At 43.3% G+C, this 27,284-nt stretch overlaps 1 protein-coding gene across 7 annotated transcripts in view; it reads left to right on the top strand.

Annotated features, from left to right (window-relative positions):
* UNC13B (unc-13 homolog B) overlaps positions 1-27,284 on the top strand; it is a 3,555,093-nt gene that overhangs the window by 2,870,438 nt on the left and 657,371 nt on the right. For all 7 annotated transcript variants that reach the window (XM_078674667.1, XM_078674666.1, XM_078674664.1 and 4 more), the window contains one exon: positions 24,423-24,566. In XM_078674667.1, the coding sequence (XP_078530793.1) occupies positions 24,423-24,566 (144 nt within the window). The remainder of the gene's footprint in view (positions 1-24,422; positions 24,567-27,284) is intronic.

The following is a 27,284-nucleotide window of genomic DNA, read 5'->3' as shown; positions in this document are numbered from 1 at the left end:
TCTCTTTGCTTTATAATTGAAGGATTTACCTAAAGTTATAAAGGGATCAGCCTCGTTCTCTCCTAAGATAGGGGGGCACTATATGCCGGGTCTTCTATATAAGGATGATTTAGTCATAATGGACATGACTCAAATTGGACTCCAGCGGAAATTTGATGTTTTCAGCAAATACTGTAAGATGAAGTCTCTAGTCTTGGCATTGTGTCCTCACTGAAAGAGCCATTTCTATCGGACTCTCCCAATTGAAATGTCCCATTTCATGTTTCTGCAAAAGATATATAAGGTCGAATGGCAGAAATTTCAAGAAAGAGTGATATGAAGTACATTTTACCGAAGAAATCTACAACATTTTGTTGGGCTTCATGGCAGAATAAATCAGCATTTCCCAGATTTGGCCAATCCTATTATGAGGAAGGAACTTTTTCTGGTTTTGAATTTGTATAAACCCCATGTATCAAAGGGTGGGGTTGGTCAAGAGACTAAAGACATATTGTGGTTTAAAACAATACTATAAAAAATGGAATCCAACAATGAACATATACGATTGTATTGTATGTTTTTTAGAATGAAGTTGAGGACATTTCTAAATCCTGTTTGTAAGTAAATATGGAATATCTAATCATTGGGAAGCCTTAACATTTCTTTCTCACATGCAATTTTTAGTTGTGTCTTACGGAGTAGGTGGTTTTTTTTATTAGCAAGTAGGGGGATATGGGAGACCTTGTAATGGGCTAGTGATATGTATTTAGTTAGTGGAAAAACTCTGAATGAGACAAGTGGAATCAGGAGTGCTATGCTGGTTGATTGCTTCTGTAAACAATGTTAAGCTGCTCCTTTTTTTATGAGTAACAATTGACTATTAAGGCAGTGTTTTCTTCATAGTCTTATGGTCTCAAAGAATTTCTAAACTTCACATCAGTGAACTGGAACTCAAGGTGATGTGCTCATCGCTGAAGGTTTTTCACCCTCTAATCAGGAACAAAAAAGTACAAATCTTGACAAACTGTACATGTGCATTGTTATATCTGAGCAAACAAGGTGGTGCTGCTCCCTTCCCATTTTGTCTAAAAGCCATAGATCTCTGACAGTGGTCAGTAGATGTAGGAATTGGGCTGTCTGCAGCTCATGTAGAGGGAAGGGGCAATTAAATCACGAAAGAGAGCTTCAACCAGAGGCAGTGCAATCATATTTTCTTCCACTGCGGTGCCCCTCTTATGGAACTATTCACAACTTTAACGTTAAAAAAGTTTCTACTGTTCTGTTTGCGATAGATGCCTTAATTATTCCAGGGACGTGCAGCCTGCATTTGACATTTCTGCTGGTTTAGTTGTTTCAGAGAACTATTTAGAAGAATGACTTCAGTGGATGAAAATCAAATGAGTAAACTAAGATTTGGCCAAGCCACTTGAACCTCAATCATTTATACTTGGTGGCTCCTAAAAGTTAACTTTGACCATGTTTCTCTTGGATATAGACCTTGTTGACTTGCTCACTTGCTTACCATGTCCTTGAACTTGAGGGTCTGTGTAGGAACGTAGGATCTGCTTTCATTATTACCCTCACTTTTTGCTTGTGTCAGTAAGTTATTTTGACTAGTTTGACTATAATCCTACTAATCGGGACCCCAGTCACTGTGCTTTCTCCCTAAATTGACTATGGTAAGTACTTCTGTAAATCCACAATTGGCTACTGGTGTACCTTTATAAGTCCCTAGTATATGGTACTTAGATAACGCAAAGAATCAACAACAGAACCCTGCCAGCATTAAATAGTGACGGTCCTACACGAGGATCCTAGGGTTTAGGGAGGGCGACAACTCGTAGTTTCATAGCCAAAAGCACATAATAATTTTTAAATCCTTTGTTTATTAACCATTTTATTAATATTTTTTGATTTCATGATTTATCACATTTAGTGGATAACATTACACACATTAAAATATATACAAATTCAATAGGGTTTCATAATCATCATATAACAAAGATAGTCCCACAAACACCGCACACATCATACACTTAAATTCGCAACCATATCTATTCCGCTATCTATCATTCAATCATTCTTTCACACATTCATACACAACAATCTCAATGGTACATCAATGCCTTCAAATGAAGTTAAGATGGACAATGATTCATTAACAAAAGGGGGAGTGTGGGGCAGGAAAAGAATGGGAAAAGGATCGTCTGAAGCAGAGGAGATCCTGCCACCAACAAGAACCACGCCGACGCGCTATTCAGTGTACTGGCCCACACAGGCCACACCTTTGTCAGGGCGATGAGGTACCACGGAGTAGGGGACAAAAGGGCGATAAAAATTCAACTTTTACTTTAACCACTAGCCCTCAATAGGGGTGGGGTGAGAACAGAGACTGTGTTCCTTTCTGAAACGATCTGAAAGAGACCAAATACACGTGGTTTCCAAAGTTTTTGCACAGGCTGGACCATCTGAATGGAGTCTTCGCGGTCTCATGCAGAGGGCATGGGTTTGGCTCAGGATTCACAGCGGGGAGCCGGCCACTTATTTCAAGAATCAATAATGCCTCGTCAAATGGATGGATCTTGAGGATAGCAGGTGTTTTAAAATAGATTTCGCTGTCAGGCTTCAGTGCAGCCTTTAAGGAGGTAGTACACGTCCCAGGATCAGCAAGGGCAATCAGGGGGCTGAGGAACTGTGCGGTCGATATGGGGTCTGATGCTCGCTTCGGCGGCTGGATGACAGAGCCGCCTAAGCGTGCATCAGACCCCATATGTGGGTCCTCAGAGTTGTCGTGGGACAAGACTCAAGCCTGAAACCACATCACTTTTTGACCGTCTGGACACTTGGACTTCTCTTGGAACCAACTCTGCATCAAGTAAGACTCCTGCTCTCACTGTTCTGCAAGTCATCTTCTTCGCCTGTGCTTCTTTCCAGGATCTTCAACAGACCTGTGGGCATCAAGGACATCCAAAGTAAACTCCCTTGAAGTGAAAGAGTCACTCCCCTGTATCTGCAGGCCCTGCAATGTAGCTGAACGGTCTTCTGCTCCTGATGACCCCGTACTTCGAAAGTCCCAGCAACACAGTTGGTGGTTCTGAAAGTCTGTTGAGGCCTGACCTGTCCTCTCTGCAATTTTGATTCCAGTATCCTTCTTAGGAACCGCTGGGGCCAAACCCCTGTGTATCGCTTGGACTTGCTGTTGCCAAGGCCTTTTAGCTGTACACTCCAGAGATCTTTGTTTATTTTTATTTATTAATTGAATTTAAAAGGCGCAACAGCTACCCAAAAAGGGTTTCCCTGCGCCATGACTGACCAGGAGCAGAGATATAGCAGCGGTGAGGTAAAGTTATTGGTTAAATAGCCAGGTCTTAAGAGCTCTTTGGAAGCGGGTGTAGATGGTTTTGTTGCGGATAACAAGGGGAAGAGTATTCCAAAGGGACGGTCCGAGGTAGGAAAAAGATCTCCACCCCCCCCCCCCCCCCATCCTGGCAAGTTTAAACCTGGGCACCATGAAGTTGCCCAGGGTTTCAGACCGCAAATGACGAGTGGGAACATAGGGGCGGACAAGGGATTGCAGGTACTGACGTGCCATGCCTATTTTGATTTTGAACATATAGCTCAGGGCTTTGAACTTGATGCTGTTCTCCACCCTGAGCCAATGTAGGTCACGGAGGTATCCAGAGATGGGGGAAGCTCTGGGAACTCTACAAGAAGTCTTGCTGCAGAGTTCTGTACCAGCTGGAGTCTATGGATCACTGCCATATTGGAGCCTAGGTACAGTATGTTGTTTGTTTTTTTCCCAAAACCTTTATTGACAAATAGTATTTTGACACTGCTGTAGGCCAACACCCCGTAGGCAGGCAGCTAATATGACAGAGAAAAGACATAATGATATTCATTGCAATCAGTTACAGCTGTTACATAAGTATGTCATTTCCCGGAATTATTGATGGTGCGTCATATAGAGGCAAAAGCATGCGGTGCCTGCAGTCGGTAGTTGCATAAGGTCTTGACCGTAACTAAAACCGAAAAACAAAACAACCCCTGTTGGCCAGTATTGTAGAGCAGTAATTCAACATCACATCAAAGTAGAGAGCAAAGCATCAGGATGTACGCATTTCCAAGGAGCAGAGCAGATTACCGCCATAGTATCCAGCAACAGTCCAGTTATGGAACTTACACAACCATAACCATATAGCATCCATTCGTCTAGTATCCTAATTCTAGAGGAACAATCAATCATGTAGGCCAATCACACAGTCAGTCGACACATAAGTCTGTGCCCCCACGATTCAACCAGTCAGCCATTGGCGCCCATATATCAGGAGGTCTGGATCTTAAGGGCATCAGCTCCCAATATGTTGTCAGTTGGTCTTTGCAATATATTGCTGATTTTATCCAGTTCGCTATTGTGGGTGGAGTCCCTCTCTTCCAATGAACAGCTATTAGCCGCTTCGCTAGTAGTAGCAGCATGGCAACTAGTTTACGAGCATTCTTGGGGACCTCTCGCACATATCCTAGCAGTGCCACCAGGGGGTCCGGTGCGATGGCTAAGTCCACCATGTCACCTATACACCGAAACACCTCCATCCAATAATCAGATTTTTGCTGGCACCCCCACGTTAGGTGGAAGAAATCGGCCATGTCACCGCCACACCTCCAGCATTTTGCCTCATTCAGCAGACCCATCCTCAGTAGCTGTTTAGGTGTACGGTACACTCTATGCAAGTAGTTAAAGTGAATCAGTCTCAACCTGTAGTTTGGTGACAGATTCCCCAACTGCGAGCAACAGTACTTCCATGTCTGTTCAGGTATCTCTGATCCCAACTCAACCTCCCAGTCTGATTTCGAGGTGCTAATTAGGACCGGGGCAGTGTTCTGCATCACTGTGTAAACGCGCGTAATTAGTTTGCGAGGTGAATTATTAGATAGCAAGTCTTCTAGCGCGGGGAGCGCGGGGGGAGCTGCAGGAAAATCCGGATATCGGGATCTGCAAGCTGCTCTTAATTGATAGTATAGTAACATGTCTGAGGCAGTGGGAGTGTCGGGTGCACACATATTTTGTAAAGTGAGAAAGGTGTCACCAGGGTACAAGTCTCTAGCTGTAGTCAGGCCCCGCTTACGTGCTCTGTCCGTCACACCTCTGTCCGTGAGGGGTCCCAGCAGCGGGTTTCCCCCCAACGGCATCGAGGGGGCAAAAAGTTCCTGAACACCCGCCCTCTGGGCCAATTTTGACCAGGCCCACCGCACCGATTCCACCGTGTTTACCTAGGTACAGTATGTTTCCGTAATCAAGCCGTGAGGTGATGAGGGCATGGACCACTGTTTTTTGTGTGTCGGCTGGCAGCATCCAGATGATCTTCCTGAGCCATTTTAAAATGGTAAAACATACTGCTGTAACCTTGACTGCTTGATGGTGCATGGTCAGTGAGTCGTCGATGGTTACGTCCAACTTACGGACAAGGCTGGAGGGTCATGAGAGAGCACCCACCTCGGCTGGCCAGTGTAATGTACCCCAGAGATCTTTTCTCTTACCCAGGATCAGGACCTCGTTTTTTTCACCATTTAGTTTAAGGTGATTGTGATTCATCCATTTAGCAATTTCACCGATGCCCTGCTGAAGAATAGAGGGTGTGCTGGGGTCGGTGTTTGAGAGGGAAAAGATGATCTGGGAGTCGTCGGCATAGGTGAAAAGCATCAGACCGGCTTGTTCCGCAATCTCAGCTAAAGGCCTGACGTACAAGTTGAAGAGAAACGGGCTAAGGATAGAGCCCTGGGGTATCCCATAGGGTGATGAGTGGGTGTTAGAGTTGGCCCTGGCAGAGAAAATTTGAAAGATGCGGTTGTCCAGAAAGGAGATAATCCAATCCAGGGCAGAGCCACGGATGCCTGAAGACTACAGTTTGTTGATTTTATGGGATGGGAGATTGTGTCGAACACCGCGCTGAGGTCCAGCAATATGAGCGCCACTGTCTCTCTGGCATCAAGATTATGACGCAGCCTCTCAGTGACTCCCAGCAATGTAGTGTCTGTGGAGAACCCTGCTCTGAAACCGGATTGGGAGGGGTGGAGGATTTTATTGGTTTCAGTATGGAAGTGAATATGTCTTTTTGAGAAGGTTGGCGGAAGGGAGATTGGTCGGTAATTAGAAAGAGTGTCAGGGTCCGTAGTGGGCTTCTTTAAGAGAGTGGTCACCATTGCATGTTTCCATTGTGAGGGGACTGTTGATTTAAGTAAGGAAGAATTCAGGGCATTTAGGATGACATGCAAAGGGGGCGTTCCCAGCTGTTTCAGTATTGAAATTGGGAGAGGGTCTTTGGGAGAGCCAGACTTAAATGTATCTGAAATGATTTTGAGGGAGTCAATATTAAGAGGGGGCCAGGAGTCTAAGTAGGAGGTGCGGGTGTTAGGCTCCATGAAGGGTTCCGTCTGGGGAGTGACCATAAGGTCGGGTGGGGTGTATTCTGGGGCAAGATTATGGATTTAGATTGCAGAGGCCTGCATGTGTGTCAATTTGCGATTTCTAGATATATTTTTTCGATCTTGTGCGTGAAAAATTGGGCGAGGTCGTCGCACTGACATTTGTTTAAGGGCAAAGGATTAGTTATAGTCTTTGAGCCAGCAAGTTCTTTCACAGTCCTGAGCAGTTAGCAGCTTCAGAGATGGTTTTTGCAACAAAACTAGCCCTAGCTGAGTTGCAGAGTTTGTGGTATAATTTTCTCGCCTTCATATAGGTGTTTTTGGGTTCAGGCACATAGTCTTTCCTCCATCTCTGTTCTAGTGCTTTACATTTGGATATTTCTTTTTTTAATGTATCGTTAAACCATGGGGCTGGAGGTCAATGGTTGTTTTGTTTTTTATTAGAGGGGAAGGCAGGAGTCTATAGCGTTAGAAAGCCAACTGTTTACATTTGTGGAAAGTGCATCAATCTGTTGGTTAGCTGAGGGTACATTTGTACATAAAAGATCGTTTAAGGCATTTAAATCAAATTTTTTCAGTCTCTTTTAGGAATTTTAAGAGAAGGGAACGACGGAGTAGAGGAGATAGGGGGAGCGAGTCTAAATTTGGATAGAAAGTGGTCAGACCAGCAAATGGGCACTGCAGGGGCACATTGAATGTGGGGAGGCTAAAAAAGATAGGGTCTAGCAGGTGACCTGCTTGATGTGTTGGGCCGGAGTTAAGTAAAATAATGTTCATGTTCATCTTTGGGCTACAAGAAGCTTCAGCCACCATCACCTCTTCCTGCCAAGTACAGTTTCCTTACCGTATCTTCTGCACCATGGACCTTCCTTCTTGGAGAGCTGCTCAAGGTCCTCTTGCGACTCCTGTGCCTTCGGCCTGTGGGTCCTCTTGATGGTCTTCTTCTGCTCCAGTGGGTTCCCCTGCTTACTTTGGGCCTGGTGTGACTCTCCTGCTTGTGGAGAGTCACTTGGACCTTGCTGGTCTCAACGTTGCCTCCTCCAATTGCAGCTGCCAAGGCTTGTTAGTGCTACGCCTGACACTGACCCCTCTGGTTCTCGACCTCTGACATGGGACAGGTTATGCATGACTCACGGTCCTCTGCGTCGCCTGGTCTTCACAGCTGAAGCGACAAGTTCACCGTCAAGACTTCTGAATCATCCGACAGGTGGGCATTGCTCTTCCGTGCTTCCTGGTCACATCTAAGTGGCATAGACTCTGTCCCCTCTGCTTACTGGTACTCCTCTTAAAGAATCCACCAAACTCTTGCACAGTCTTCTCCAGCTGCATTTTTCCTGAAGTCCTCCGTTGTGATCTACGGCAGTTTCCGACGTCACTTCACACCAATGCACCAGGCTTCGTGGTGTAGGTGTCCTGGTTCCTGGGGTATCCACGGGTGCAGCGTCTCCAACCTTCTGTCTTCAACAGGGTTCCTTTATGGTCCTCTGGCAATGATCCTTAATCTCTGAAACTGCAACTATGACTATCCCGTTGACTTCTTTTGGACACGCGGCTATGTTTCCGCTCTGCATTCAGCCTCCGTGGAGTTCCTGGGTACTTACCTTGGCTGGTTCCAGGTCTCCCCAGCTCCGCTGAGTCTCCTGGTCCAAGTCCCATGACGGTTACAGTTTGCTTTCCTCTTTTTTATTATATGCTGTTTTGTCCCCCTAGAAACTCCAGTGTGTTTTGTGCTTACTTACCTGATTGCAATTGAAGTATTGTTGTGAATTTGTCTTGACATCTCCGGGTAGGAGATACACCAATCTGTTAGTGAGTGTTGTCTAATAAATAGACATTTTTTATATATACATTGTGTGGTTCTTTTTCTTTTTACTTATACTATATGATGAGTTCTGGTAAAACAAGCTGCTTAACTCTCCTTCAAGATAAGCCTGGAGGCTGCTCACCACAGCTACTACTTTGAGAGCTTTCAAAGGTTATCAAAAACCAAAATCACCTTAATGGTTGCCTGGATTTGTGCAATGTGCTTCAATTAAATAAGTGTGCACCGTATACTGAGGCAGCCTCCTACAGTCTGTTACGGATGATTTGTGTGTCATGGTTGCAGGACAGGCCACCAGATCTGTTGAGTGGTTACATTAATATTATCCTGCGGTTGGTTGGGAATCTAGTCCAGAAAGGTCTCAATATTGGCAAGATCAAGGGATATCTAGAAGCAATCCCTACAAGCATTTACTCACAAGGGGAAGAATCTTTAAAAAAAAAAAACAATTGGTATTAAATTTCTTAATGGGTTATAAAATACCTTTACTGCTTTGCAATTCATTGTTTTCCAGTGGAATTTCAATCTAATTCTCTCTTATTTTATGGTCAAGACTTTCAAACTTTTACACACGTGTAAAATGATGTTTCTTGCTTGGAAAACCACCTTAATGATAGCAACTTCGGCTAGCGGAGGTAATGAAATTCAAGCTTGTCAGATACCCCAGTACTTTTCCAGTTTTACTTAGCAGTTGGAAGGTTAAAAGTTTACTTTATTTGTTTTACAGAAGGTTGCCTCAGACTTTCACGTCTCAGATAATATATCTGGCTTTGTTTTCCTCATTCACATCATAGGAAGAGGAGATGCTGCAATTTCTTGGCTCACCTAAGGCATTAAGCCATTACATTTGCAGAAGTAAATATTTCAGGATTGTTGCTAATTTCCTGGTGGTCTTTTCGGTGAACAGAAATAGACTGCGTCCCGTGGATCCGTCTCATGGTAGACGATTGTTATAATGTGGCAAATAAGTTTGTACAGGAAAGATTCAAGGCTCATAATACAAAAGGTATCACAGGTACGTCTGCATTCCAGCGGGGGAGTTCCAGTTAAAGAAATGTGTAATTCTACAACATGGTCATCAGGTCATTCTTTTGCTAAAGAATATTGAGAGCGTTGTGGCTGACTGGATACCGACCTGCTTGGTTGAATGATTCTTCGGTCCTCTTTGCTTTCAGCATGGATCCATCTACCCACCTCCTTTGGACTGCTTTGTCTATGAAATCTGCCAGAGCTCCCCATAGCTATTATTAGAAAGATTGTTACATTTAATAACATTTTTATAACTGTCCATTTTGTAAACCCACCGGTGTCCCCTCTTTTGAAAGACTTAATTACTGCATTTGTTGTAAATTTGCATCTGATGCCCAACGACTCTGTTGTGTCATGGGTGATTCTGGACAGAACTGGCGTCCCCGGAGCTCATGGCCCTTCCATTCTGGCGACTTGTCGCGATGCAGTCAGGACATCCAGTGGCCAGCTCCACGTTGTTGACAAGTCTAGGCTCTCGCCGGCTCATGGCTCATCCAAGGAGTGTGCTGAAGCTCTCTCCAACTAATCTGATACAACCCGACCAAAGGCAAGACTTTGGTAGAAATGTCACTCAAGTGAACACTGCACTGTTTAAGGGATCTAAGATCTCTTCACCCTACTCATGTCATGTGTGCCGCAAACGCCAAGTACAGCCTTACTGGTAGGAATGTTAAGCTAGGGGAACATGGTTTGTGTTGAACCGTTCCAAGTACCATGCTAACAGTGCTTTCTTCTGTGATGTATTCCTATAGGTTCTGTATCGATCCCCCTATTCCTGACCCTATTCTGGTTAACAAGTTAACTAGCAGCCATCCCATGAGGCAGAAAACCCCCATGATGCAGGAACCGTTATCTGATAAAGCCACACTACGGCACAGGAACGTGTTATCTGATTAGGTCATAACGCTTGCCATCTAATTAGACAAGCGATATTCCTCCAGCCCCTGATAAGGCATACAGAGTCCTCAAAACAAATCAAACCTATGACAGACCTGGGAAAAACCCTGCGGCCATTGTTTTGATTTCACCGAGAACTTCAGCAAAAGAATGTGCTAACGACCAGGTCGTATGACATCCTTATTGACGTATCTATGTCCATCCTTACATTAATCTCGGCACCTTAAAGGTATAAATATTACCGATATTGCCCTATGCAAACACACGCGGTGGTGACGAGATCGGAGCAGCCAGACTTGCCGAAGCCCAGAGCAGAGCAGACCCCGCTGGCGCAGCCCCGCCTTCCTGACGCGCTGAGAACGAGACGCTGCCTTTCTCCTGCCGAGAAATCCAGCTCCGGCGCTTCCGGGTAGCCCTCGCAGGCAGCCTGGGATATCGAGACCAGAGACGAGAGATACCATCCCTCATTCATCCTAGATTCCAGGTACAGAACTGAATAACCCCTTGCAGAGAATTCTTTAGTCAGTCACTTGGCAAAACAAACTTAACTTAAACTGTAACTTTCTATTTCTCGCCCACGTATTAGGCTTAGGTCAGGTACCCGGGGTAGGCGTAGTTAGAAACACCAGTTGAGTACGATTAGTCAAATGTAAATGTGTATGTATTCATTTTATTCATTTTAAACCTTCATATGGCTTAGAAACCATATCAATGTTTTTACAGTATTATTTTATACTTCTGCTTTTATTGTATGCACTTTACTTAACCATAAGTATTGCAATAATATCGATCCATTTCTCTTGTATGAGAAAAGAGACTGATCAATAAATAACATCTTTTATTGAACACGCCCGTCTCTTCCTTTTCTCTACAATCTGGTGAGACTAAGAATGCACGTACTGACTGAGTAAAATAAGTCGTCTTTTGTTTTCACACGACTCTAGAGATACACTCTTGATTAGGGGAGAGCAAAGTTGTCATGTTCTATGGTTGTCAGAAACTAAATCCCTTCTTGTCTATCCAGGGAGGTTCAACTCCTCCTTGCCTATTCGAGAAAGTTTCTAGTGAACTCTGAGCTAGCTGGCAAACCCAAAAGTCTAATATCGACAGTAGTAGACCTAGTTAACGTCTTGTCTAGGCCTATACTATTGAAGGTATTATTCCAATGCGCAGAGCCTATTGGGATAATAGGAACTACACTACATGGCGCCCAACGCGTTTGGAAGGGCGATAAAACTAACGTAAGACATTTAGAGTAACTCAGTCGTGCTTTTTCACTCAGACCCCTTTTTTCCCATAATACTCCAAAGACATCTGGAGTGGGTAAAAGGTAATATCCGCCAGACCTCGCAGGAGGAAACTCCTATGTATGGTTCTTGGTTTAGTCAACGTTGAAGGATACACTGTTCCAAAATATTGTGCATCTAATCTTTGTTTCCATAAGAAACCTGATCTGCAAACAAACTAAATAACCTTCCTGTCGGTAAAATGGTAGACAGTGATGAAGAAAGAGAGACAGTTAGGATAGCAACTGAACTCGCAGCAGCACAGCACAGACCCGGATATAATACTCATCCCGGTCATCAAGAGGAAATCTATAACTTTAAAACTTATAGAAAATGGACTGACACCTAGAGGTGGCACAGTCATATTCGTAATTGAGGCACACGAATATCGGCAGACAGAGGTATACTATTCATGGATACATTTTCCAGCAGCAAATGCTGTAACAAAGTACTTCCACTATTACAAAACAGAGGAACCTCCTAATGAGTACACTCCTTTCGAGGAGGTGGAAGTACCACTTAAATTTCAAGAGCACCTGCTCTTATTTAATGGCGCCCTAAAACATAATAATCACATCACCAGGCTCGGTCCCTTAGGTAGACCAGGAGCAACGTGGCCGGTCCTAGCCGGATACACACCACATCCAGACATCGAAAGAATGCCTGCACCAGAGCTTTTAATACAGCTAAAACAATTAATAAAAGTACATAGACAATTAGTCCAATATGTGATGCGGACTTCAACAATTCAACCAGCAATTAAAATTCCAAAGCTGACCCCTCATCAGGGGAACACAAATAAAATTACACCACAGAACATACAATCCTGCCTAGGTAAAGTACCAGCTAAACGGGAACAAATACCATTCTGGTTAGCACAAAAAATCACCCAAATAGAGGCGGTGTTTCCAGACACCACCCCGTTAGAAAAACACAGGATTCTGACTATCTGTCTTCCAATGGGAATCGCACCACACGTGGAGGACTGTGACACTTGGGGTACAGTCTTTGCTTCCATCTACACAAAAACGCACGGTGTTCCATCCATTTCGGTAATACCAGATGTGCTAAAACAAATTCAAGACGAATACGGTCCAGAACCCGCTTTAACTCTTGGTATGAAATTACTAAAAGACTTCAAGCAGGTCTCGGCTATATTATTAGCCAACATAAAGGGAGAAGCAGCAAACGTGGCGATCCGCCAGAGGTTAAAGGAGACAGATATAGCAGACCAACCAGCTGAAATTGCCAGAATTATAGAAAAATCCTATGAGGAACTAGGTAGAGATAGTTTAGGTGGAATACCAGTAAAACCACAACTGATTGAAAGTCCCGAAAAAATATTTTTTAATAATAATTCAACATCACAAAAAAAGAGCTGGGATGGAAACAAACAATCCAATCCTAAAGAAAAGAAATTCCAGTCCAGAGGAAGGTCTCCTCGGCGGAGAGAAAAATCTCCGAACCAGAGACACAGGTCACCCCAAAGTGACCCCTCTGGGAAAAGATATAACCTTAGAAATAGGGATAATATAAAGAAGCCTGATAGATATCAAGACATTGATACACGTCCCTCTCAATCTTTTCAGACTTCCTCGCAGAAATCGGAAAGAAGAGGACGATCAGAACAAAGAGAAGAGCACGCCAAGTCCAAAGACAAGGAATCTGCTCATCTAAAATAGAAACTACAATTTCCAAAAAAGAAGGTAGCCAGTATCAAGGTAGTTAACAATGCCGAGAATACTGAGGACACAACTGAAAAACGGAGAATGGGCTCAGACAATGCTAGACAGCGCAGCAGAAGTGAGCATAGCTCGCAAAGTCCTTATGAATCTTCTGGAGACAGTGGACACGAATGAATATCTTCAAGTGGAAACTGCAGACACCAGAGTTAGCAAACCTCACAAAATATATGAAATAACTTTACGTATAGAAGGGGATAAGACTAGAAAAATAAGGGGACTATTTTGGGATAATCTCTCCAAGGGCTATGACATCCTTCTAGCTGAAAAAGACTGGCCACCAGAGTTTGTCAGGGAGTGCCCTCATGGCGAAGAAATAATTATGCCTGCCTTCTCAAATCATATCCCAATTCATAAAAAATATACACTTGCCAGAAAGTGGGCAGTAGCTCTAGCTCCTGCTTTATATAAAAATCATGTAGGATGGGATGAGGACTCTCCTCCTCACAAAATCCAGTTAAAATCACAACCTACTGCACAAAGACAGTACCCAATTAAGCAAGAAGCTAAAAAACAGGTGAAAGAAATCCTAGATCAACTAGAATACCAGGGGGTGATTGAAACTTGCACCTCACAAATGAACAACCCTTTGCTTCCGGTCTCCAAACCAGACAATTCATATCGTCTAGTTTTGGATTACCGACACCTTAACTCATGTTGCAAAACTTTTGCAGTGCAAAACTCGCATAGTGCTGCACTAATGAATAACATAGTGCGAAAAAAATACAAAACAACAATAGACATCTCTAATGGATTCTTTTGTCAAAACATAGCACCAGAGAGCAGATATTTGTCTGCATTCTCAATAAATGGCACTCAAAAACAATTTTGTCGGTTAGCCCAGGGGTACAAGAATAGCCCAGGGGTATTCTCAGCGAGAGTAACAGAATTACTACAAACATATGATGACGAAGCATTATCTTATGTTGACGACATATACTTAACAGATGATGACTTGGATACTCACTTGAAGAGAGTGAACACCATAATACTTGGGTTCGCAGCAGAGGGTTACAAATTCAACTTTAAAAAATCCAGAATTGCCCATCTAACAGTCCTGTTCTTAGGATACGAATTATCAAGTGAAGGCAAAAGCCTGGCTGACAATTTCCTAGAGAAATGTGCCGTACTCCAAGCACCTAGAACACTAAAAAACCTACAGTCAATTCTAGGCTTCCTAAATTTCGGAAGAACATACATTGCAAATTACGCAGAAAGGGTCAAACCCCTTTATGATCTAATAAAACCAGTTTTTAAAAGAACCAATTGGACTCAAATACACACAGAAATTTTGAGATCCTTACAAACAGACATGTTAATTAAAACAAAATTAGAAACACGTGATAACACACGCAATCTTGTGATTCGAGTCATCCCAGGAAGATGCGGATTCACATACCTGACCTCTAATGAGGGAGAAAAGGTACCAATTGCATTCAAATCACACTTGTACACAGAAGCTGAAAAGAAATTCAGCATTAAAGAAAACATTGTTCATGCAGTTCAAACCGCAATAGCTAGAGAAAAAGATCAAGCGGACGGTAGACGTATCACAGTCAGAACAGCAGAATCAGCCTTTGAGGCATTAACAACACCTTGTAATTTACCAACAACAACATTGAATCCGGAATGGATACAATGGGTGAATTCAATTACAACGGACAAAGTATACTACTACTTTGATCCAAAACTAAAGGAATTGAAAAATCTAGAATATGAAAGAACATTCCCTCTGCCTATCGACATTCTGCCCTTACGACAATACGCTTGTGTAATCTATACAGACGGACATGCTCAACCCTCCGTTTGGGGAGAACAAGCATACAACCCAACATGTGAGATTACAAAAGAAGTGTGGCGCGGAGGTAAACTAAGACCTCTATTAACAAAAACACACTCAGTAGAAACTAATTCAGAACAACAGACTGAAATAATAGCATTGAAAATGGCGCTAGATAATGCGGATCGCGAATTCCCGACACTTATAGTGTCAGATTCATATTACTGCGTCAAATCATATAACAGCGATTTGCAGACATGGATTCAAAACGGTTACAAAGATGACACAGGTGCAACAATAAAGCAAAAACTGCTTTGGGAACAAATAGCTCTTTTACAAAAAGAACTACCAAAGACTCACGTGACACACTCACTGAGTCATCAGCGTGATGGCGTTCACGTTGCAGGGAATTCATTGGCTGAGACAGCCACAGCGGTAGCAACTAAATCGGCTTCCGTAGCTCGAAAAAAGCGTACAGTGAAGTATATTGACGGTCAAACAGTGCTGGCGGTGAAAACGTCATCAAAAGGCGACTGCTCAGCGCTACCGATCAACTATCCACTCAATTATACATACATAATCGATGCAAACTCCGTCCCTTTTGCTCGAATCCCTGGAGTGGGGGATAGAGTGATTCCAAACATGGACAGGAGAGACTTGTTAATAGCAGACGCACATATGGGCGAGGGTCTCAGACACCTCAAACGAAAAGATTCTCTGGAAGAATTACAATCAAGGTACTGGTGGCCAGGCATGAGCCTGCATCATACCATTTTTGTAAAGAACTGCCCAAACTGTAACAGAAATCGCAGTGGTGAGAGAAACGGTGTAATACCGTGTCGTTTCACTCCAGAAAAGATCAACAGTAAAAAGCAAAGCATCCGATTAACATATACAGGCTAGTTTCCACTTATAATGTAGATCACCAGCACTCGGCAGACGTCTGGACTGTTATACAAAGATTTGCGAGTCTAAATGGCATATACGCTAAGAGCATGCTACGTTTGACCATTGTTTTCAATCTGGCCCTCCAGCCTGAGGGGAAACATGGCCAAATGAGCATAGCACAGCGGGACTCTTCTCACTTCCTTCCTGAGGGATACGGGATGGTGTAAAGAAAAAACCAAGGCATAAAGCTATCTATAACAGAAAGGATATTAGGTTCGGGAGCTGGATGGGTCAAACATCTAATAAGTGTCCAACGTAGTCTAAATAACTTGCCAAGAAATTCTCTGAAGGGATTCAGTCCGTACGAATTATTGTTTGGAACTAGGATGTTAGTCTTAGACCTCGACAGTCAGACTTCAGTGGTGAAGGAAAAAAGCTTTGATATCAAAGATCGTTTGGCTGTTTTGCAGGACTTAAACGAAACAAGAAAAGACCTGAGCAACATAAAGTTGAAACAGCAGCCAACAACCACTGAAGAACCACCACCTGTCCCAGCAAGACCTGTCTGGATTCCAAAAGTCGGGGATCTAGTCAGAGAAAAGATCGCGGTAAAGAAGGAATTTGGGCCTTCTTACAGAAAAGCAGTTCCTGTCTTGTCTATCAACGGGACAAGATCAGTTGTACTACCGCCGCTTGCTGGTAAAAAGGAGAACCGAGTTGTATCCATCGACCTGGTAAAACCACAATCATGTGGCCGATAACAAATAGTAGGCCAAGTGGACTCCCGAAAAGTAGTAGAACACCAAGATTTGCTACAAACACAGAGGTTCAATCTAAGAGGCTAATCACATTCGAAACGCCTACAGAACTATAACAAGGACTATGCAACAATGCAATGGAACTTAGACCTCTGAAAACCCAAATAAAAACATTTAGCAGAGACCCACCAATCTATAATGAAGTAACAAACGACTATGCAAGAAACAGCAATCCTGAAGCAATTGGAACTATTGACAGAACTGCATCCGGCTACTTCATAAACTTCGATGATTCCTCTGAAGGCTTCACTGAATCAAAAACACAGCCATCAACAAAAACCTTTAAAGATAAAGTTAAAGTACTTTTGAAACAACTGAAAGAAACATATCTAATTTCTCCATGGATTGAATTTTGGGTGGGTTTTGGTGCATTTATCCTCATACTTTGGCTCATCATGGTACTAACTTTGGGACGCTTCATTGAGGGAAAATATGCTAAAATGGACACAGCAAGTCAGAAAATCAACTTGATCCTCAAACCACACACATCTTCACACGTCGAGAAAAGAGAACTTTCTTCAGTCAACTTCACAGCCAATCCTATACCGGGTGGGGTAGCATGGGACAACACTGACTACGAAATTTATGGTCCGGTTGAAATCCTGAAATATCCACACCAAATTAAGATCTCGTTGAGTGACTTTGTAAAACCAAGCTCATTTGCTGATGATTGGGACTTTGAAAGTATAAATAATATGATGTCTGACTTAGTGATGTCTGCTAAATTTACCAAACATGATTATTTGCAGGGTTCGACAAATTATGATAGTATGTACTGTTATAACCACTATGGTAACCATTTTCTACATAGATCTGCACAACCTAGAAATGTTTTAAATTATAATAAATGGGAACATTGTGCAACCCCTCCAAAAGGAAGCTCAAGAACCGTTTATGACAAATATTCATACTTTTCAGGTTTTAACACAAGTAATGCCGAAACATTTTATTTCAAATTGTCAAATAAGACAGGGACAAAGACCATGATAACAAACACGAAATTGATATATTCAGACTCATTCTTTGAACAAATGAATACTTTTGGTTTTGATTATTGGGACAAAAATGTTGAAGTAAAAAGTGTTTGGGGTACAAAAGAATGGCAAGTACAGGGTATAGAATCTTTGTTTAGAGCCTGCATGATCCCAGAACAAATTATATTTTTAAATGACACTGTTCAACAAACTACCTGTCTTGGCTTAGCCAAAATCAAAGACTTAAATAAACCGTCTATTCCAAAACCAACAATGAACAGCAATAGCTCTACAGATGAAGAGATAGACGTAAATTATGTATTAAACCAAAACAGAACACATCCTGATTGGAAACAGTGGTTGATGTGGCCCACAGATACTAATAACTGTCAAAACAGATTCCTGAACAAAACACAGGGGTTCAAAATGACCAGGCCAGACCCTAGATATTCCCAAAGACAACACCCAGGAATAATAACCACCTACAGTGTGGGCAAATTATGCCTTCAGTGGCTACAGACTTCCACACTGGCAGAAATTAAGCAACACCTAACTTTACTTACTGATGGTGCTGACTTGCGTGATTTCATTATGGGACCGCGCAAACAGCGTCAGAAACGTTTCATAGCAGCCTCTGTATATGCAGCATACAACGAGGCCTGGAAGGTGGCTCAAATTGAGACAGCAGAAAGAATACGGGAAATTGACCGTATTAATTTGGAAAAATCACTTTCTGTAGTGGACAATGGGTTAATGACTCTGTCCTCCAGAATTTTTTCTCTGGACAGCATTGTGTCTTCAGCAATCGACATAATATCGCAAGACTTGCTGTTGTTACAACACGGTCAGTCTCAATTGCGTTCTATTGTACAGCTTGGCTGGACGTTACAAAATCTGCGTTCAGGCTATGTGCCTTGGCGTTTAATCAACACAACGTCACTATTCAATATCTTTAACCTTACTGATAAACAAATCAGTATGGCACAAAAGGGTGCTGATTATACAATCCTGAGCATTGAGAAACTCGAGAGATTACCAGTGACAATGTCAGAACGACCTGTCAGTGAATGGATAATACATGGGATAATTAATATTCCAATATCAACCTTCAGGTTTCAATACTGCCAAAAATATATACAGGCTGGCATGTACGAAAAATTGGGAAAGGGGTACATTAAAACAACATGGAACCTGCCCTATTCACATGCATGTGTCAGTAATAAAGGACAGAAAGTGTTTCTTAGTGGCAATAATTGTGCAATGTCACTGAGCGGTACACTTCTGTGTAATGGAATTAGTTTGCATGGAGCCTGTGAAGGGAACTCAAATAACCTTTCATGTCACCAGCTAGGCGCACCTGCAACAGAGATAGAACCATTCTTTCAGAGACTCTATAATGGGAGTTACATTCTAATTGTAGATCGCAGATGCTGTAGTCTTATGCCCGGGACTCCTTATCTCGTAACTACGACTGCGAAGGTTAAGTGCTGTGGACGCTTATTGTTCCCCAGCTCCCTTCCAGACAGGGAGGCAAGGGCATGGCCCAACTTGAAAATTACTTCTATTCGAATAGATACTTTAAGCAGAATGAAAACAGTGCTTCTTCAGACGCCGACCAGACTCACGTCATCAAAAGAAACGTATGATCTCCTAGTCGCAAGGACGACTGCAGAGATTCACTCCTTATTATCAACTAATTCCCCCATACATTCCGCAGAAATCCTGAATGAAATCTTAAATATTTCTGATACCAGTGGAGTCTCAAAAGTATTTAAGACAGTATTTTCGATGGCATTAACACCATTCAAAGCCATACTGGGTATTTTTCCAGATTTCGTCCATTCGATTTTTGGCGGACTTCCCCTCATTTTAGGACTAATTGCAGGAATCCTATTCCTGGTCCTTATATTTCGTTATGGCAAACCATGTCACAGACAAAACACCTGCGACAAGGGAAGAAACAATCCTAGCCATTGGATACCGGGACCGGATATCAAAAATCCTGGGACTATCCCGGCTTAGAGACCTGAACATGACTTGGTTTCTTTCATTTCGACCAATGTGGCATTGATGTGTTTTACCTGTATTAAGGTGCTTGCTATGCGGAGAAGAATGTGTGTTAGACACCTGTCTGACTCTACAATCAGATGCGCCAATGGATGCAGAAACATTGTTGAGTCCAATAAAGGCTCATGCTTTGTGCTGCCCTCAACGGCTACCAATCCTGATAACGGCATTCGTGGAAGCTTCACCACTACGATTAAGGGGTAGTGAAGTTCAAGATGAAAGCAGCATTGATCAGGTTCGACCTTCTGTCAGCAATACTAATCAAAACGTCAATGGAGACAATCATGCGCACGAATGCATGGTTACATCTTTTTCCGAGTTAGTGGAACTCTCCCAGGAAGCTGTTGACAGCTTTTTCGACAGTCTAAATGATATGATGTTCTCACCAGAGCAGAAATAGAGACTTTTGAGCAAGCTCGCACACGGCGTTCCCTGAATTTGGCCTTCAACTAGAATAGCAAAATACCATGAACAATTTTCCCTCCAGTTCATGGACAGCAATTTTTTTTCAGCAGCCCCAAAATATTTTTACGAAATTTTCGGGACACTTATTTTCTGCTTAAAGTAAGAACTATTCTTAGAGAACTAAAATTTCTATTTTTAGATACTTTATAGACATTAGCTGCCCGCTGGTATGTTCATAATTATTTTATTCTTTGATGGAATGGTCTCGAAACTTTTTTCTGTATTAAGAGCCATTTCATGTGTAAATTCTCATATACAAATTAGTGATAATGTATAGATATGCGTGATTACTTTAGCATTATTCTACAGCTTGAGTGCATATATTACATGTGACTGTTTTTTCCGTATATTTGATAATTTCAAAATGCATTTATGTATTTTGGGGTGGTAAGGTATAGACGATACTCTACAGTATGTTTTACTATGCATAGATTCGTAAATATGTCCATAGTTAGCGTGGAGTGGGTGTGATGTATTCCTATAGGTTCTGTATCGATCCCCCTATTCCTGACCCTATTCTGGTTAACAAGTTAACTAGCAGCCATCCCATGAGGCAGAAAACCCCCATGATGCAGGAACCGTTATCTGATAAAGCCACACTACGGCACAGGAACGTGTTATCTGATTAGGTCATAACGCTTGCCATCTAATTAGACAAGCGATATTCCTCCAGCCCCTGATAAGGCATACGGAGTTCTCAAAACAAATCAAACCTATGACAGACCTGGGAAAAACCCTGCGGCCATTGTTTTGATTTCACCGAGAACTTCAGCAAAAGAATGTGCTAACGACCAGGTCGTATGACATCCTTATTGACGTATCTATGTCCATCCTTACGTCAATCTCGGCACCTTAAAGGTATAAATATTACCGATATTGCCCTATGCAAACACACGCGGTGGTGACGAGACCGGAGCAGCCAGACTTGCCGAAGCCCAGAGCAGAGCAGACCCCGCTGGCGCAGCCCCGCCTTCCTGACGCGCTGAGAACGAGACGCTGCCTTTCTCCTGCCGAGAAATCCAGCTCCGGCGCTTCCGGGTAGCCCTCGCAAGCAGCCTGGGATATCGAGACCAGAGACGAGAGATACCATCCCTCATTCATCCTAGATTCCAGGTACAGAACTGAATAACCCCTTGCAGAGAATTCTTTAGTCAGTCACTTGGCAAAACAAACTTAACTTAAACTGTAACTTTCTATTTCTCGCCCACGTATTAGGCTTAGGTCAGGTACCCGGGGTAGGCGTAGTTAGAAACACCAGTTGAGTACGATTAGTCAAATGTAAATGTGTATGTATTCATTTTATTCATTTTAAACCTTCATATGGCTTAGAAACCATATCAATGTTTTTACAGTATTATTTTATACTTCTGCTTTTATTGTATGCACTTTACTTAACCATAAGTATTGCAATAATATCGATCCATTTCTCTTGTATGAGAAAAGAGACTGATCAATAAATAACATCTTTTATTGAACACGCCCGTCTCTTCCTTTTCTCTACAATCTGGTGAGACTAAGAATGCACGTACTGACTGAGTAAAATAAGTCGTCTTTTGTTTTCACACGACTCTAGAGATACACTCTTGATTAGGGGAGAGCAAAGTTGTCATGTTCTATGGTTGTCAGAAACTAAATCCCTTCTTGTCTATCCAGGGAGGTTCAACTCCTCCTTGCCTATTCGAGAAAGTTTCTAGTGAACTCTGAGCTAGCTGGCAAACCCAAAACTTTAAGTCTAATATCGACAGTAGTAGACCTAGTTAACGTCTGGTCTAGGCCTATACTATTGAAGGTATTATTCCAATGTGCAGAGCCTATTGGGATAATAGGAACTACACTACACTTCCACCCTAGTTTTCAGTTGTAGATACTTAATAGCGAAAGAAATACAGTGTTAAATCCCTCCTGTTCTTGGAGCTCCCTCGTTGTATGTGGATCCCCTCCAACGAGGATGACTTTTACTCTGGACCATGCTCTGTGTCTATGATTGCTACCTTTGCTTCCAGAGCTACAGCCAGTTACTATCATTGTAAAAAGACAAGATTGCATTAGTGACCATCCAGTGCATCATGCAGGGCTACCAGCAGTGAGGTCATACCCCACTTTACAATCATAAAAATGCCTTCCTGTGCAATGATTTATTAACAAAAGAATGCCCCCTGGGGGTCTCATTCTTGGATATCTCTGTGGCAAAACATTTACTACCCGTTCCACTATAACTAACGATGAAATAAGTTATAGGTATTGGATGCCAAGCACGTTACATCAGCAGTGACTCACCAAACCGGCATGAAATATCTCAGCAGTATTAAATATTAAATATATTTTGTCAATACGGTTTCAGGCATCAGTGTGTCAGTTTCTGAAAGCACACCAGTTTGCGGTGAAATGTAGACTTTAGGGCATATTAATGTAATTCCCTCGACCTAAAGCTGTTCATATTAGGAAAACAGGATTTATACACTGATATCTGAGCTTTTTATCTTTATTAAACATTTTTAGGTACACTCGCTCATGTTCTTAAGTGAAAATCATTGTACCAAGAATACCCACAGTGTGTAAAAAGGCCAGCATTATGCAAAGGGTGGACTCTACAAGACCAGGTGTGGACACTAGTATATCAGAGATGGGCACTGTTAGGCCAGAGGTGGGCATGATTAGGTCAGAGTTGGGCACTCTTAGGTCAGGGGTGGGCATGATGATATGGTCAGAGATGGACACTATTAGGTCAGGCGATGGGTATGATGGGTATGATTAGGTTAGACATGGACAGTGTTAGGCCAGGAGTGGAAACAATTAGGACAGAGGTGGACATGATTAGGACCGAGATGGACACTGTTAGGCCAGGGGTGGGCATGATTAGGTCAGAGATGGACACGATTAAGACAGAGGTAGACACTGTTAGGCATGGGGTGGACAGAATTAGGTCAGAGATGGAACTGTTAGGCCAGGGGTGGACACTGTTAGGCATGGGGTGGACACAATTAGGACAGAGGTGAACACTGTTAGGCCAGGGGTGGACACGATTAGGACAGAGGTGGACACTGTTAGGCCAGGGGTGGACACGATTAGGACAGAGGTAGACACTGTTAGGCATGGGGTGGACAGAATTAGGTCAGAGATGGACACTGTTAGGCCAGGGGTGGGCACGATTAGGACTGAGATGGACACTGTTAGCAAGGGGTGGATACTATTCGTTCAGAGATGTACACTGTTAGTCCAGGGGTGGGCACGATTGCGACACCGATGGACTCTGATAGGCCAGAGGTGGGCACGATTCGTTCAGAGAGGGATACTGTTAGGTCAGGGGTGGGCATGATTAGCACAAGGATTCCCACAATATCTCTAAAATGTCCACCATACTTTAAGCAGTGGTCACTTTTATGTCCGGCATTTCCATGATAAAGCCAGTGATGCCTGCAGTATGCCAAGAATTGTCGCTAGTTGCAATCAGTGGCCTTAATTCTTGGGTTTCCTAATGTACTCTTGCTTGAGACTCGACTTTGCCCCTTGTACGTCCCAGACTTGGAATCATTTTGCGGTGCTACAAGAGTGACCTGCTATCTTACATCCTGCTGACATTTAAAACTATTGTTTTGACACATTTGGATGCCCTGTGCTGTATTCTCCCATTTTGAGAAAAGACTCTGTAAAGTCTTAATAAATCAATTAATAATCTATTATTTCATGTGCACACAAGTAGCTTCTGCGCATTTGCTTGTTTACCACTCATTCTTGTATACTAATAGTCTTGGGGAGGGGAAGAGTTTTGAATCTTTGGTGGAGGGCTGTTTAACAATCAACTGTGGACATGGAGACGTTTGTAGCTGCGGATAACTGTGGGGTTGGCAGGGAGTGGCCATGTTTGTATCCTTTGAACATAAGACAGGTTCGCCAGTGAGAAGGGAATCTTCAAGCTTCAGGTTCTCCACCAGAGTATACTTGAGTGTGCGAGCGTTCACATGATGTTTCCAGTTTTTGCTTGATGTCGGACAGCATGCTTGTTGTAACAAATCCATAGGATCCTTGATTTCCATATCCCCAGTTCTCATGAATCAATTTGCCTGCTCATACTGTCATCATTCATGTGGCGCTTTAGCTCTAAGATGATTGGTGGAAGTGTGCAGAGCAACCTGTACAGGGTTTGGTGTATCCCTTGTGCATAAAACAATCCATAAATCATTTCTGATGGCACTAATCTTCCTAGACCTGTTTTTCTCTTTATTCTAACATGTCTTTGTGTTGTTTTTGTGTTTAGTTTCAGCAAACATCAGAGCATGCTCTGTTCTCCTGCTCTGTGGTGGACGTGTTCACTCAGCTAAACCAAAGCTTTGAGATCATTAAGAAGCTGGAGTGTCCGGACCCCGTGATTGTTGCCCACTACATGAGAAGATTTGCCAAGGTAACACGCCTTACATGATGCCACTCTATTCTTAGTAGTCTATATTGTGTCAGACAGAAAATTAAACTAATCTCTTGATCAGGTCAACACTCAAGACTGGAATATACATCATTGTCCTAAATCACAGTTCAGAAGACAGAGAGAGAGCAGTCCAGTGTACTCGTATGGAAATTGTCGCTGGGCTATATCCTTGGGTTGGCACTGTTGTTTATCTCTAGGTGAGGTATTCCATTTGGAGCAGCTCTTTAATGGGGAAAAGCAAATAGAGGAAAACTACACCTCTCTTTGCACTGGCATCACAGCTGTCCTTGAGGCTCGTGCCCCTCTAAAAACACGTAGCTGTAAGGGTAAGGACTCTGACCCCTGGTTTAATGACAATCTAAAAAACCTAAAACAGGGATGCAAACAAGCTGAGAGAAGGTGGAGACGTGACTATAAAGAAACCTTTAAGGAGGTGTGGAAAAACAAGGTCCTAGTATATAAGAACCTGATTAAAAAATCTAAGGCTGAATACTATTCCTCTCTGATCTGTAACTCCACCAACAATTCCAGGAGCATTTTTAACATACTAAATAGTGTCACTAACCCTGAGTGTTCTAGGAACACTACCGTCCCGTCCCAAGTTCTGTGCGATAACCTCGCTGTATTTTTCAAAGAAAAAATTGAACTCATCCTTAGGGACTTGGAATCTCCCCCGGATTTTGTCCCCCCCTCCGACTTAAGACTTGGATCTCCCGTGGACCGGATGACTGGCCCAGCCATGGCTACGAATGAAATGTTACTTGAGTTCCCACCCCTTACGTACGAAGCCTTTACGAAGTTAGCCGGAGGGATTTCTTCTGGGTCCCCTCTGGACCCTGTGCCTCCTAAAATTTGGAAGGAATTTGAGGAAGAATTATTCCCCTCACTCCATCTAATATGTAACCAATCACTTGGGACTGGTACTGTTCCAGCTCAATGGAAACAGGCGTTGGTATCTCCTCTGCTAAAAAAGCCTTCTCTAGACCCAGATTGCTCAAAAAACTATAGGCCCATCTCCCTGCTGCCTTTTCCTGCCGAGATTGTCGAGCGTTTGGTTAGCAACACTCTCTCCAACCATCTGGAACGTCATCAATTACTAGATGGGGATCAATTTGGCTTCCGGCCTGCCCATGGAACCGAAACAGCTCTAATCACCGCCATGGACGAGCTTCAAAGGCGGGCAGACAGAAGGCAGGCAGCGTTCCTGATCCTGCTTGATATGTCTGCTGCCTTTGATACGGTGAACCATAACATTCTGTTGAGGCGGTTGTTTGAGGCGGGAGTGAGAGGCACAGCGCTGCAGTGGTTCCATTCATTCTTGCAGGATAGGCAGCAGGCAGTGTCCATGCCACCTTTTCAGTCAGCTTTCACTGTGATATCGCATGGGGTTCCTCAGGGCTCAGCAATTAGCCCTATCCTTTTCAATCTATATCTTAGACCTCTGATTTCACTCATTAAAAGCTTTAACATCAGGATTGTCAACTATGCTGACGACATGCAGATTATCCTCTCCTTAGAAGGTGAGGACTCAACATCTGTGGAGGTTCTCCACAACTGTCTGTGTGATACGTCTCGGTGGCTAAAGGACAACTCCCTCCAGTTCAATGCAGGGAAGATGGAGGTGCTCTTTAGCGCCGGGACTACGATTTCCCGGCCGTTTCCAAACAACTTTTGACCCCCGGAAACAGGGACCAAAGTACGGCCGGTGGAATCAGTCCGCAATCTAGGGGTCATGCTGGATCAAAGGCTCAGTATGGAGACGCATGTACAAAAGACGTCTGCCTGCTGTTTTGCCATCCTTCGCTCCATGAGGAAAGTCCTGCCTCTCCTACCAACTCATGCTCGCGCCCAAGTGGTAAGGTGTACCATCCTTAGCAGGCTGGACTATTGTAATGCCCTTCTGCTAGGGTCCCCTGGATTCCTGCTGGATAGGCTCCAAAGGGTCCAATCAGCAGCTGCTAAGCTGGCCTTAGGGCTTCTGAGAAGATCTCATGGACCGTCCGCTCTGGGCAAACTACACTGGTTGCCGGTGAGACAGAGGATACAATTCAAGGCCCTTTGCATAGTCTTTAAGGCTCTCCATGGAACTGGCCCTGCCCCCCTACAATCGAAATTCGCCTGGTATACCCCAACCAGACGGCTTCGATCTTCCGAGGCCAAGCTGGTAGTGGTACCCAGATTCAGGAAAGTCCGAGCCGGAGGCAGATCCTTTGAGGTGGCAGCTGCCAAACTCTGGAATGCTCTCCCTGTCGGGATTAGGCACATTACTGAACTCCTCCCATTCAGAAGAAGGATTAAAACCTGGTTATTTCCTATGGCAACCGCTTGATAGTTCACACTCCCTGTGATCACTTCCGCTTCTTCCGATCTTGTCAGCGCCAGGATGCCTGCAATGGTGACAGCCGCGCTTTACAAGTTCCCAAATAATAATAATAATAATAATCATAATAATAATAGTGTACCAGGGTGTCAAACACAATTACACTTCTGTTGGTTTACTCGCCTTGTACACTCGACTCTTCTGCAGTGGGTGGTATTCTTTACAGATGTCAGTGCCCAGATTTCTTTGTTGAATTCCCAGTGAAGTACAACTGGTGGCAGGATAGCACTACCATTTATGCTGCTTAAGGATCTCTGATGCGAAGTCAGATCCAACCAAAGTCTAAGCGTTGGTTCAAACACTCGATTCAGGACCGA

The sequence above is a fragment of the Lissotriton helveticus genome, chromosome 2_1, assembly GCF_964261635.1.
Source record: "Lissotriton helveticus chromosome 2_1, aLisHel1.1, whole genome shotgun sequence".
Lineage (NCBI taxonomy): Eukaryota > Metazoa > Chordata > Amphibia > Caudata > Salamandridae > Lissotriton > Lissotriton helveticus.
This window is presented reverse-complemented; position numbering and strand designations above follow the sequence as displayed.